This window comes from Cupressus sempervirens, chromosome 3, assembly GCF_028749045.1.
Source record: "Cupressus sempervirens isolate cs-2001-9-10 chromosome 3, ASM2874904v1, whole genome shotgun sequence".
NCBI lineage: Eukaryota > Viridiplantae > Streptophyta > Pinopsida > Cupressales > Cupressaceae > Cupressus > Cupressus sempervirens.
The window spans coordinates 598,339,939-598,355,486 of record NC_143120.1 but is presented as its reverse complement, the minus strand read 5'-3'; the positions used below and the strand labels follow the sequence as shown (position 1 = coordinate 598,355,486).

Sequence of the window (15,548 nt, the reverse complement as noted above, 5' to 3'; positions counted from 1 at the left end):
TTAAAAAATTATGCACTTCTGTTGGGATTAAGAGGAAATTTACAGTACCTTATAATCCTCAACAGAATGGGGTGGCAGAAAGGAAAAACAGTTTTATCATTAAATCCGCTAAAGCCATGATGCATGGTCAAAACCTCCACATCTCATTCTAGGTTGGAGCCTCGAATATCGCAGTATACATTCAAAATTGATGTCCTAATTCAATTTTAGAGAACATATGCCTTGAAGAAGCCTTTACAGGAAACAAACCAGATTTAGTTCACCTAAGACTCTTTGGATGTCCTATATATATTCATATTCCGAAAGAAAAGATAACCAAACTTGAACCCTCTCGGAAGAAAGGTATATTTGTATGATATAGTGAATCCTCCAAAGGTTACAGGGTTTACATTCCGGGACAAAGAACTATTGAAATTAGCAGAGATGTAAAATTTGAAGAAGATATTGCTTATAACCTCTCTAAAAATATTGAAGAATTAAACGAGGAATCAACTACAAAAGTAGATGTGAATCCCATAGTTGAAAATCAGAGGGAGAATGGATTAGAAGACCATGAACTCCCATCTCTAAATACGGAAAATGTTGAAAACCCTAAGAAAAGGCCACTGTGGGCAAGAAAGATGATTGAAGAAAACAATATATAACCTAATGACATATTTAGAGCAAGCAAGAAAACTAGAAGTCATTGATGCTATGTTACTCTAGTATTTGAACTAATAAAATCTGAAGCTTCAAGTGTTGAAGAAGCATTATCATGTCAACCTTGGAAAGATGCAATTATTGAAGAATATAAATCTATATTTAAAAATGATGTTTGGAATGTTGTACCTAGACCTAAAGACAAATTTGTTGTCTCCTCCAAATGATTATTCAAAATCAAGCATGCTCCAGATGGTAGTATTGAAAAATACAAATCCAGATTCGTAGCTCAAGGATTTTCTCAAATCGATGGAATTGATTATGAAGAGACATTTGCTCCAGTTGCTCGATACACCTTTTTCAGAACCATTATAGCCATTGCAGCCTCTAAAGGATGAAAGATACATCAAATGGATGTTAAGACTGCATTTCTAAATGGTGTTATCGAAGAAGAAGTCTATATAGAACAACCAGAAGGATTTGTCACTCACGACAAAAATTCCTATGAGTGCAAATTGAAGAAGGTGCTCTATGGCCTTAAACAAGCCCCCACAGCATGGTCCAAAAGGATAGATAGTTACCTCACTAAATTAGGGTACTCCAAAAATGAAGTTGATCCTAATATATATTTCAAAATATCAGATGGTGATATGACTATTCTTGTTGTATACATTGATGACACACTGATAACAGGTGAAGACCATCTTATAGTAAAATGCAAACAGGATCTGGCAACTGAGTTTGACATGAAAGATTTTGGACTTCTACACTACTTCTTAGGTCTATAAGTATGGCAAAAAGAGAACTACATTTTCTTAAACCAAGGATAATACACTGTTGACATCTTGACCAAATTTGGAATGATGGACTACAAGCCTTTGACCACACCGATGGAAACAAATATTCACAAGCTTATAGATGACGAAATTGAATCTAAACCTGCTGATCCTACATAATACAAACAAAGAATCGGATCACTAATGTACTTGGTGAATACTTGTCCTGATATTTGTTACGCAACTATTACATTAAGTCAATTCATGTGCGACCCAAAAAGATCCACCTCATGGTAGCCAAACACATCTTACGATGCCTGTGTGGTATGATTGGACTTGGTCTTAAATATGATCAAGTTGAGATTCAACTTCATGGGTACTCAGATTCTGACTGGGCCGGCAGCTCCATTGACCACAAAAGTACTATAGGATGTTGTTTTAATCTTGGTTCAGCGATGATATCTTGGTTTAGCAGCAAACAATCAGCAGTTGCCCTAAGCTCGACTGAAGCAGAATATATAGCTGCCTCCATGGGAGCCAGAGAAGCAGTATGGGTAAGGAAGTTGCTAGTTGGATTATTTGGGAAACCTTTAAAACCTACAGTTATGCATGGTGAGTTGCATTAAGTTGTCGGTAAATAGAGTTTTCCACAACCGGTCAAAGCATATTGAAATTCCTTATCATTATGTCAGAGATATGGTGGACAGAGATGCTCTCAAGCTAGAATACATCAGCACTGATGAGCAAACTGCTGATATATTCACTAAACCTCTCTCTATTTCAGAGGTAATCTCTCATGTGTAAATTATATCATGAAAGGTGACGATCTTTCATTTATATATATATATATATATGGAGGTTTACTATTGTAAGGTGACAATCTGATCGATAGCTTGACTTGTTATCGTGACAGACTACATTAAGTTGGTGTCCCAAAGTGCCAGTAGTCATGATAACAAACATATCATGATCAAACTACATTAATTTGTTGTCCCGTAGTGCCGGAAATCAGATGAATAATTCTCTTGATAGACATTACGAATTTGATGTCAGTGCACATATCAAGAGAATACTAAAGGAAGATTGATTGTTCATTCTCCCTTGCTAAGAGGGAGTGTTAAATTGTAGCTTCAGTCAAATTGAAGCACATAATAAATCAAGTGTGTATATAAAATGTGTTTATATATTTATAATTCACACATACACACACACACACATATATATATATGATGATTAAAATGATAATAATTAATTTATCACTGGTCCTCTATACTATCAGGCATCTCCATGTGTTACCTGTTAAACTTGCTAACTATTGATCGGGCTCCTTGTTAGAGTCTTCGTATGACTCAGTAGCAGTTAACGGAAGGTAACTTAATTTTTGTTTGTTATGTCCACATAGGGACATGACCCTACGTGGCCATAGCCACGTAGAGTCATGTCTCTACGTAGACATGGCCCTTTGTTAATATATTTATAGATGCTGCCGTTGAAGAGAAACACATTAATCTAACGGCAATGCAAATTATCTTCTGCAGCAATATCTCAAGTACAGTTTGCATCTTCAATCAGAATTAAGGCACATATATTCTGTGACAGAAACATATATTTATCAGTTTCCAAAACAGCATCATTCCTGTATTCAAGTCTATTATTATTCTTCATTAAAACCTCAGTCAAACATCATTATAATACTGCTCTGTTACTCTATCAGGGATCCTATATACTTTTACAAATTTTTGTCTCTGATATATATATTTTTGTATTTGTTTTTGCTATTATATTTTATTATGTTTCATTTATTATGCAAATACTCATCTATTATGCAGTAAAAACTTATATGGTGAGTTAACAGTTTTGCAAACAGCATGTGGAGTTACTTTTGAACATTTATAATTTTACACATCAACATATGTAATATGTCAATTATGATAAATTTTGAGTTTTGTAACTATAGTTAACAAAAAGAAGATTATATCAGTTACATTAAAGCCTATAGTTACAAAAAGAAGATTATATCAGTTACATTAAAGCCTATAGTTACAAAAAGAAGATTATATCAGTTACATTAAAGCCTTTTGCATATAGGAGTTGTAGAAATGCATTAAGCCTCTAGAAGATAATTGCAGGATAAGAGAGGATTGTTAATTAGCCAACTTAAGCTCTCATTCTTCTCTTGGAATGGGCTTGAGTTGGCACCCATAACATTTCAGGAAATCTACAAATCTATATGTTAATTTTGCCAAAACTAGAGGTGTTTAATATCTTATTCTGTGTTTGACCATTTCTTTGAACCTTTTAAGGATGTCATTTTAGTAAGATCTTAGGAAATGCAATTCGTAAACTTCAGAGATTTGAATTTTCTACTTATAATTTTGTAGATGCGAAAGTATTTTCTCATGTTTCCTTTAGACCTTGTGTTCCTGGATATATTGACTAGTTTATCACTAAGGAGTGCCAAGTTTGTTCAATTTAATCAACAGGGCCAAGCACGCCACTGCCTACTTTTGAGTTTTTAAAACCATATTGTAATTGACATTTGACAATTGTCTCCATCTAGTTATCTTTTATGCTATTGTGGTATGTTTTGTGCAATGAAATCAATGATACTGTATAAAATAAAAAATAATGATAATCTATTCTATACAATCTATTAGTTAAACTCTATATTTAAGTTACTCTCAATATATTTATGATGTGGAAATGCCCTTAATTTAAAAGGAAAAAAAATAACTGTTTTACTTCAAATTTTTACCTTTTTTGCAAATCTTATTTTTTCCCAATTCTATCTTTGATTTTTTTCAAAAAAACCTACTCTTTTGGTTTGCCATTTTTTTTCCCAAAACAAATTTTGCTTCTATGGTATATAGTATACTCTATATACAAACGGGAGGGAGGGTTCCATACCTCTTATAGTCATTAATCAAAGAATTAGACAACACAAAATAAACCATGCATCAAAGCTTGCCCTTCCTAATTTGCACTAGTCATTCAAGGTACAAGCAAATGCAAGTATGCAATTGTGATAATTTTACTAATACAAAATAAAAGAAATAAATGCATGCAGTTGTACAAGGCATTAGGAAATGGAAACATTATTTGTTGAGAGAACAGAAAATAGTTAATTCTGTCACAAATCTTCAATATTTGCAAGCACAAGAAAAAGTGCAACAAGCAAAACATGTGAGTGGGATTTCATTATTAACTCCCCTTGGTGATCAAGTACGTAGAAGGAATAAAATGCAGTAGCAGATATGCTATCTAAGTCACCAATTGTGCAGATTTAAGTTTTACTCTTAAATCACATATTTCTGTACTCCAACCTCCCAGAATCAGACTTTATTTTCTATCCAAACATATTTTCAAGCCTCAAAATGGTGTAACCAATACCAGATTTAGGCTAGAGTTTAGATTCAAATGGGAGGGTTTGTGATCTCTTAGGATGCATGTATCAATGTACAAGCATAAATCCTCAAAAAATCTTGATTTCACAATTCTTGAAAAATCCTCAACCAAAACAATTTTTTCCCCAACTGCCAGTTTAATCAGCCACAATTTTCTACAATGAAGGCTTAAATAACAAAAAAACCATTAAAAAGTTTCTTCGGAGATGCATTTATTATCCACCAACCTGTTGCAATACCCTAATCAAATGACATCACTATTTAATCAAGTTTTCCTGTTGAATTTTAGCATATAATCGAGCACTAGCTGCATGGCCATGGTTCACCATCAAAGATACACCGAGTTTCATCATGTTCCTAAAAAAAATTGCAGGAAGCCAGCCTTGAATGTAGTCAGCCTTCAAATACAGACATGTTCTTCAGTATGCTTATATGTTTGAAGTCACATTAACAGGGAATTGTTCAGAGGTGTGCTTTTTCAATAATCAACACTACTATCATTTTCTTTAGGCTCGTAGTAATGCTTTCCATGTATATAAACCCAAAGATAATTTAATGAGAAATAGTAGGCAATATCATGAAAACTAAGGCCGGCCTCTATCTGGTTTTTATAACATACACCTTATAAGAGTATTTGCCAAAAGTAAATATAAAAAGCAAGACCAAATTGAAACAAAACTCTGTTGGCTTGATATCAACCTAAAGAGAATTGTTTTCTTGGAATTTGCATGACCCTGACTATTCAAAAGAACTATGACACTTCAATTGTTGATAATAACATCAAACAGGTTCTTAGGATTATCAAGGCTACGTTGGGATGAATTTCCTTTTCAAGAGCTTACATTGGACGCTAGCAATCAAGTTTTAATGACAAGTGGGTAGGGTAGTGTCAATTATATAATCAAGTGGTAAAAAGAGGAACATGCAAACAATATATAGATATTGTAGAACCAGAAGCAGAATGGTTCCAATTAGAATGATAAAATTACCTTATAGTGCTGTCAAAAATGGATTATAGCAATATTTTATATCAAAATGAAGGAATTTTTTTTGTTATATTTAAATTTTCTATATATTCTACAGGATTAATACTTTGTTAATTGATGAAATTCACTGCTTAAATGCATTTCCTGAAAGTTTTAGGCAACTACATTCCATTTAGCCTCATCATATATACATGGAGGTTTAGAAAGCCTGGAAAAAGTCAATCCCTATTCTTGTGGTTGTATCTTGAGCTATTTGATTCAAAACCTATTCAGTTAAACTTTGCAACTGCTTCCTTTGTCATATAATTTTTCTTCCACACTACTACAAAGTTCTCTTTCACACTATTCTAGAAATTGCAAGTGCTATTAAATCACACATATGAAACATTTGGTTCACTTTGTAATTTATGATGTCTGCTTAGCAAAGGAAAACTATTTCTTTAATAAATTTCTTGAGCTTGAGTGTTTTGAGATCCTGAAGACCATCTTGGATGGTCATGATGTTCAATGACTTAGGAGAGGTTCTGAATGTTGGAAGGATTAATGGGAAACAAGATACTGAGAGGGGGGTGAATCAGGATCTCAAACTTTTACTAATAGAACCAAATTACTGATTTCACACCTAATGCATCTCATATCTTAGCTGCAAAACATATAATTGTGCTACTAAAACATAATCATCCATAAAAACTTCAACACATAACACAATGATTTGGTAACCCAAAAACACTTCAATGCTAAGGTAATACTAGGGTGGGGATGAAACCCACAAATCTTCATTGTTGCAACAATGAAGTTTACCTATTAGGGTTACAATGATTGATCAAAAGATATGATGCCTAATCCTTCACAGCTCTGATTGCCGTCGTCTGAACTAATTCCAGACTTATCCTTTATGCTATGTTCTTTCCTCTGTTCGCTCCTACACTTGCGCATTCATACACTCTTTCTTGCTCGCATGCTCACACACTAATTCTACGGTTAGAATCCTCTTTAAATAGATGTTCTTCGAAGGTTCTAGAAGATGGTTTACAATCCATCTCCTTATGTTGTTTCCATCTGATTGGTTGATTTGCATTCCTCAAGATCATTACCTTCTCTAATGATGTGTAACCATCATCTTAGTTGGCTCTACAATTATTAAATGTCATATAGAAGTCGACCAAAACAATTTACATGTATCTGGGCCATTACAAACTCATATGACAAAACTGAACTGCTCGGTGTTTGAATGTTTTGGCGCTTGGTCATAATGAATCATCCATACTGTCACTCGGCTTCTATATACCTTTTTGCTCGGCAATCATTAACTTATCATTGTACTTGGTTTCGACTATATTGCTCGGCTCGTACATGTGCTCAGTCTCAACTGAACACTCGGCAATCGCTGACATGCTCGTTATGGACTTTGTATACTCGGCCTTTACTAGATAACTCAGTCTCAATGATGACCGTGTAATCTTGCCTAATAAATGACTAAGTGTTTGGACACTAATAGACAACATAGGCTTAGAGATCAACACTGAACTAGGAGCTTCATCATCAGGACGTACAGCCCTCAAGCAAAAGCTCTATTTGTAGTAGCAAGAATCATTGACTATATTTGATTTTTTGGAACTTATGCACTTTGTTTATAGGTTCTTTGTATAATCTATATTGTAATTTCAAATGTTGTCAGCTGTAATGATCAAATTATTCTTTGAGCACCATGAAGTAAGCTTTGTGCAATGCAATGTAATGAGCAATATGAATATAAACTACAAAAAACCTATTTTGAAATTTGAGCAATGCATGGGTTAAAACATTCTATTTCATTCGCTCTCTATATCTCAATGCTATCAAAATGCCCTCAAGTTTCCAATACAGTAATTTATGTCCTTTTCTTCATACAATTTATGTGTTTTTTTCTAATCCTTATTTCTGTCAATTTGTCCCCATTTTTTCAAAAAATCTTATACTTTTGGTTTGTCAGTCTTCCTCTAAACAATTTTCCTGCTATATAACAGTTCAACAGAAAAAAGCAATCAGATTTTCATCATTTCTTGCTCTTCCAAATTCATAGCAGTCGTTAAATGCATGCATTTATACAAGAAATTAAGAATTGGAAACATTATTTGTTTGAGAAAGACACTACAATATTTGTGAGCAATAAAACAAACTGCAGCAAACAAGATACTCGAAGAGAGTGGGATTTATTTGCCAATTTCTTTTGGTGATCAAGTACAAGACAAAAGCAAATGTAGAAGCAGATATATTGTCTAGAATGCCAATTGCAAAGCACATACAAACTTTATCAACAATCTTCACAATTTTAGCCTTTATTCTGAGGGACCTGATAACAGCATATGCTCAAGATTAACCACCTTCCTCCTTTTCAGTACTTGTTGAAAGTCCCCGCCCATCTCCTTCCTTCCCAGCAAGAGTTGAATGGGCATGTCAAGATGGATATTTACAGACAGTATAATCTTATGACATGGGTTAATGCCCCTAGTAGGTTCCAATCACGTATGGCCTCCTATGCAAAGCACTTTGTTGATATTCAGCATGGGGTCATTGTGTGTCCGTCATACCTTGCTCTGCATTGAAGACATGCTCTCTACATTTCCTTATGTTCCTTTAGAGTCGGTTCACAGCAGCTACGTATTCAAACAGACCACCAGATTGTTAAACAGGAACAGATATGCACCTTGTGTGATATGGGTAAGTCCGAGAAGGAAACATGCTTTATTTTTCGCTGCCCAATCTACTACAAGATTGGAGGGTGGTTCCACTACCTTTTCAAGGAGTGTCAGTCTCTTATGTCCTTCAATTACACAGATCAGTGGTGTCTTGCATTATATCTCCGAGAGGCCATGAGGCTTTGGGACCACACTGTGCAACTTCAGGTACCATCAAGATAGTTCACGGATCGGCTCATTACCTCATTTTTCTCCTTGGTCTCTCCTACTCAGGGTACCAAGCAGACACTCAGCTCTCATATCCCTAGTCACACTAGGTCCATACAGCCTCACAGAGCTATTCTCGACAACAATCCTCCATTTGCACAAGTTCTCAGAGACAACCCAAGGCCACTTCTCACATTGGACCCTACCCTTCGGTTATGGACTTTTTCACGGGAATTGACAGTGATTAGTGTATTGTTGGTTCCCACCTCCATTCTTCAGTCCACCTCCATTCTTTAGTTTGGGGTTTGTTTTGTTTTGCTCTTTTCCCAAACACCGTTTGGTGTTCCTACTGCTGGTTGTTCTTGTTTTGTACTTTTGCAGTACCTTAGACCTTCTTTGTGGTCTCTTGTTGGACATTAATAAATTTATCTTATCTTATCTTATCTACCTCAAAGTTGGGTCACTCTTCAAATTTAGCAAACAAGGCATGAAATGAAATGAAAGATTTTAATAACATCCACGGGGCCAAGGCATCCTATAGGACCCACACATAGCACCCACCCCCAAAATAGAGGAAAAATTAACAGTGATTAGTGTATTGTTGGTTCCCACAATAAACTTTTGATTAATAGTGATTAGTGTATTGTTGGTTCCCACCTCCATTCTTCAGTTTGGGGTTTGTTTTGTTTTGCTCTTTTCCCAAACACCGTTTGGTGTTCCTACTGCTACTTGTTCTTGTTTTGTACTTTTGCAATCCCCTAGACCCTCTTTGTGGTCTCTTTTTGGACATTAATAAATTTATCTTATCTTATCTTATCTACCTCAAAGTTGGTCACTCTTCAAATTTAGCAAACAACGCATGAAATGAAATGAAATGAAAGATTTTAATAACATCCACGGGACCAAGGCAACCTATGGGACCCACACATAGCACCCACCCCCAAAATAGAGGAAAAATTAATCTAGCTGTAAACTTTCGATTAACTCTTCTCTTCGTCGATGAATTTTGATGATCAGGGTCGTTCTCCTCAACTGATTCTCCTCAAATAAGTAGTTGAAGTCTCTTGTCTCTAAGATCTCAGCATAACCAAATCTGAGGTCATTGTATGTCGGGCACTCCGTGCTTAAGTGATGCTTTGTCTCCGCCACCCCCATATTACAAAATAAACATGTCCTGTCTTCCCACTCTTCTTTTGGAATCTATCATCTACCGGTTTCGCATCTTAGCTAGTGAGAACTAGTTAGGCCTTTTCACCATGACTAGAAGTGGGGTTAAATTCTTTAATATAGTAAGATTTTTTCCGCCCCTTGGTCTTGTCCAAATGATATTACAAAAAAAATTCATAACAAACTTCTTTATTTCTTTATTACGCAAGTATGGATGTTAACATCCCATTTTCGCATCCACTTGTCTTTTTGTTTCATCCATATGCCTTTTCGCCTGTCACGCTTTTCATCAGTGACTAGCCTGGGCCAATGATGATTTTCCAAACCTTGCATTTTCTTCAAATAACTTAGCATTTGAACCAATGCAATAGCTTCTAACAGAAAAGAGCCAACCTCAACCAATAAGATCTCATAGGGCACCGTAGTCTTGGTTTTGAGATTGCAAGTAATGAAGTGCTTTGAATTCTTTCTACCTGTCACCATTTATGTTCGAACATACTGCTGCCCCAAACTTGATACCCATACAGAATCACCGGAGTGACCAGCAAACCAATAAGGGTTTTCATGGTCATCCAATCCCATAATTTTGCACTCCTACACCTGTTTTGTAGAGAATATAATGTCTTCCAACCCCCTTGAATCCTATTTGATCTGCATGTATCCCAATTGAGTTTGTTTTGAAAATCTATACCCAGGTATTTGTACTCATTCACAATCTCAAGAGGGTAACCCTCAAACAGAAACTCGTCCGGGGCACCCCTATTCCTTTTCAACGAGAAGATCATAACTTGATGAATTCTTTTTATTTCACTTCCAAAAGGGAAGCACAAACGTCATTGATGGTATGCTACCTAAGACATCAACTACAAAGCAAATCTCAATATTGGCAACAATATTACAACATTGATCATTTAACCAAGGAGGCTTATACCAAAGCATTGCTCAAGACAAAATTGGGCAACATATCAGCAATTGAAGGCAATTGATCTATAACTCAAATTTGGGCTAAACAACAAGATAAAATATATAGTCAAAAGGATGATATATTTGGAAGTACGGGAGAGGAATATACTTGAAAAGTTTCTAATTGTTTCTGTTGGAAACATAATTGCCAATTTTCTAAGCAATGCCTATTGGCCTAAAATGCAAAAAAAAAAGTCATTAGAAGATGTGAATTATGTTGCACATGATGGGAGGGCATCCCTATGGATTGTCTAGAAGGTCGCCTACAAAAAAAAAGGCATGGATATTACTAATTATGTATTGTTGTAGATAGATTTAGCAAGATATATGTTTTAGTTCCACAAACAAGGCAATGAATGAGCAAGAAGAGGCTCATTTATTGTTCCAATATTTGGGTAACTCTTCATTTGTCTAAATCTAATTAATTAGACAAGAATTCAAATTTTCAACAAAATTTTCAGACCAACTAATCGAGCATGATGAACATCAAGTTGAAATGAAGCATAGTCTTGACTATTGCCATTCTCAGGAAATAGTCAAAGAGTTGAAATAGAATCTTAAATCGGATGCAAAATCAAGGAAATGGGATGGGTCTTTGGCATACATACAGCATCCTCATAAGGACGGCTGACAACCCTACCCATGAATAACCTTTGAAACGCTTCTGGATTATTTGCCTACTAACCCACTTCAAAGTTGCATTAGAAAAATGTAAAATGTGGGAAAGAACTAGGCTCGCGAATGAAAATGGCAACAAAATCCAGTAAGCAAATTAAGTTAATCTATGCTAAAGCATGGTAATAAGTGGAGAACTTTAATGCCCAATTATAAGGATAGGCATGACTTGTGTTGTTAAAAACAAGTATTTAAGGTGGGAGATAGTGTGGTGTACTTGATCAAGGATAGGCTCCAAGAACAAGCTAGGAATATTATACCTCAAAGATATTAACCATTATCAAAAATGAAACAGACGGAGAGAATGCCTTTGAGCTTGAACTACCTACATGCCTTAGGGTCTAATCAGTGGTCATTTATGAGAATTTGCATCTGTGTGAAGTTCACTGTGAAGTATAAAACGTCCATGTTGGATGAAGATGAAGAAGACATGCTAGCCTCTATAGAAGACTTCAATTTGGATTTTCAACAGTAGTTATAGGAGGATGTAATGTTGCTGCAGGAGGTCAGAGAAACTAGGAAAGAATTACAGGGGACAATTCAATTGGCATTTATAAAGATAAAGCAACCTAAGCAAGGCAAGATGGAACCACAAAGAGCTGTAGGAGAATTTCTAGGTGAACATTTAGAGTTTACTCTAGTATCAATTCAGACTGAAAGTTCTATAAGTAGGGCTTAAAGCAATTGGTTCATAGCTATTTGTAAAAAAATGGCTTGCAGATTTTTCATGAAACTTCAATGGCTTCAATATAAAAAAAAACCTAGTACTTTCACCTCAAGGATTTCAGCATTAGGCTAAATTAGAGATACGTAGGTGATAACTCTTTAAACTCTGCTTGTTGATTTACACTTATATTAAGAATGTTGAAATGTATACTTCTATCTTGCTTCTGAACCATGTTTTCTGATCACATTGGTGAGCCAATCTTAAAAGTTTTTGTTTGCAATTATGATAGGTATATAACTTTGGATTGATAATTGTTGAAGGTTATACAGTAATAGAAGTAAAGCAATTAGTCTGGTCAGAAAAAAAAAAACAGAACTTTCAAAATTAAAATAAATGACACAACAGTGTTCTCCAAGATATCAGACAAAGTTAACTTCGTGTACACTGATGAAATATTTGACAGATTATTGGAAATCACATATGCATGTATAATTTGCAAACTCTGTGAGTACTACCCAAGTTGTCAAGTACTCTCTAATTTTTTGGCTGGGCAAGTTTTCACAAGTTTAACTCTCATGTTCTTTAAAATGCAAAAGCACATGAGTTAAAATGTTGCGCAGGCAAAATGCTGGTTGAAATGCATATTTCACATGTTGTTTTTGCTATAAAACGATGCATTTTTTCTCTTTAAAGGTGTCAATTTTTAAACTTAATGCATTTTTCAATTGAATTTTACAAAAAAATATAAAATAAAATTAAAGAGATTTTAGTTTTTAGTACTTTAAAGTTGCTGAGATTTTGCCAAGTATTTGCCTAAGTTGAAAATTTTGGGCTGTCTGAGTACTCTCTAAGTTCAAATCTGCATACTATAGATGCATATATGAGTACCTCCTTTGCAAGACATTGCTATATCTTTTGCCATTAAGGAAGCTTTCAGTTACAGCCAGATTTATAACAGAACATACTCTAGCCAAAAGATGGCTTACGTGTTGAGAAGCAAAAAGAATAGAATCCGTATCCAAAACACAATATTTGTGGCACTTACTTCTTTCAGTGTGATAAGAATCTCCCTTAGTGCGGTAGGTGCAACGGCATCATGTGAAATTAATTTCTGGAGGCATGAAAGGCCTATGACACTCAGTTTAACAGACTTGACTTCACAAGCTAGCAAAAATATCCGCAATATGTCGTCATTCTGTATAATTTCACTGGGATCAGAAAGTAACCGAAGCTGCAAAACAACCCCCACAAGAATATTACATTGTGCATTTACCAAACAAAAACTTGAATAATTGAAGCAAGAAATAGACGTGACTATGTCAAGTATTCATCTAGGTTAGAATGGAGTTATGAAACCAATCCAGTACATACTCTATCAATGTCAGAACCCATCAAAATGTTCTAGAAAAAGTATTAAGTCCAAACATCGATGTTGTTTAGTCGTACCCTGAAACTAGATCGATGACAGTTTCTCAATGGAAAGAACAATCTATCTAAGAACAACATGCCTGAATAGGAATAACATGGAATTGTAAACCAAAACAATTGATTTTCAAAGATTAGGTCGCAATCTAAAGCATTGTGACTGGCTTCACATAAATGAACCTGTTCTAAAAATCATTAATCTGATGAACTTGACAAGTGGTAGAGTGACAAACTGCAGAAATTCACAGGTGAGATGAGTTTCAACTTTCAACTTTGTGCAACTCATTGAAAATGTGCGGTCGACTGAACTGATTATATCCTCTGTAGGAAGCTCATATCAGATGACCAGTAAACACTCTCAACTTGTTGGATAGAGCAAAAACCATATGGTTGAATCCTTTTGTAAATAATGGTGGCTTCTGCCTTCTACATTGTGACGCTTCATTTCTTTTCAATGTACTTGATGTATAACATCGTTCAAGTAGCAAGCGAATCTCATGCACACAACAAAGGAAACGCGGCAATAGTGCACAACACAATTGAGCAGAGCAATTGTCTGTCAGACTTTGACCTGGTGACTGAGCGCTCAAGCTTGTGAGTATGTCGAAGCCAGGAATTTGACTCTAAAGAATCTTTTCGAGAAAAGGAAGACGGATCTCAGAGCTCTCCCTCTGCTGAATTACATGAAAAGGAACATTGTCCCCATAATTGTGTACTTATACATAAGTCATCCTGATGATGGATTACAGAGTGTGATCCAAATTGTTAATTTTAAAATAATTGCATGCAATTTTTCACAACAATCAGCTGTAAACTATTAAATTGACAACAGGGCGATATGACTCCAACGGTATTGAACCACGACCAGTTGATCGTTTGTAATCATTATCGCCAATTCAGCACCTTCTAATAAATTTAGGGTTCGAAGCTTAAACTGAATATGACCTCTGGCTCCACAAGAATGCATCAAACGAGTCTGATGCTTGGTGTTTGAATAAGAGTTGGACAACCCAATTCAGAGGAAAACATTGTATTTATTCAATAATTTCACCAGGCCACGGAATCGGGTAACTAAAGTGAAATAAATTAAATGCAATAAGATTAAACTTGTCGAGCAACAGATTCAAATGCAATTGTCAACAAACAAATAAGAAATGCACCTTTAGTATAGCGTGCTCGGCTCCGTCCTTAACAGCAGGATATTTTCTTCTGGCCTCAGCTGAGAGAGCGCGTAAATCAGATTCCAGTACGGACATAAAAGCCATAGAGAGATCTGAAGAGAGTAATAACTGGATCCACAAGTTTGACGATAAATGGATCTACAATCAGCTGTGGAAAATTGCTCGACCAGTTTTCCACGACGAATTGTTAGTTCTCATGCGCAAATCTAAGAACAAATATGAGTCGTTAATGAAACATTTTCCTCTTTTCCCTTACACCGGCAACCTAGTTCGCAAAAATGTCACTGATAACTTAGATGAGAACCTTTCATGGGGTTGAAGTGGAAAAGTACTCTGCGACCAGACGGTGCCTTCTTCCCATACTTCTCCTAATCTGTCATCAATTACTAGCAATCGCACTTTAGAGTGCAAAAGGTAGGCGGAAAGAAATTGAAGGTGAAATAGTCGGGAAAATGGACTATAATTTTGCATGTGCATCAAATACTATGGGCAAGTTATTATTAGTTCTTCTAAAGGTATTTTCAATTCAATTGAACAATCAATTCATAGAATTTAAAAGAATACCAAAAAAAAAATATCAATGTTTATATATTTTTTTAATTTTTTATTATTTTATAAATTACATTTTTCATTCATATTTCTATTAGGGAGAAAATTCAATTTTCTTCAACAAAAGTGCAAATATTTCTAACAACTCCATGAATGTATTAGTTACAACTTGATCTTTTTCACATTTGTGACAAAAAAAATAATCATTTTTATCTTCCACCTCAAAAATGA

At 35.1% G+C, this 15,548-nt stretch overlaps 1 protein-coding gene across 2 annotated transcripts in view; it reads right to left on the bottom strand.

Annotated features, from left to right (window-relative positions):
- The window catches only part of LOC149568091 (ARM repeat superfamily protein), a 338,742-nt gene extending 323,676 nt beyond the window's left edge, over nucleotides 1–15,066 (bottom strand). For both annotated transcript variants that reach the window (XM_089821094.1, XM_089821095.1), the window contains exons 1-2: nucleotides 14,748–15,066; nucleotides 13,208–13,393 (exon numbers count right to left, since the gene is read on the bottom strand). In XM_089821094.1, coding sequence (XP_089677220.1) covers nucleotides 13,208–13,393; nucleotides 14,748–14,852 — 291 coding nt within the window. In that variant the 5' untranslated portion in view covers nucleotides 14,853–15,066. The remainder of the gene's footprint in view (nucleotides 1–13,207; nucleotides 13,394–14,747) is intronic.
- Between the last annotated feature and the right edge of the window lie 482 nt (nucleotides 15,067–15,548).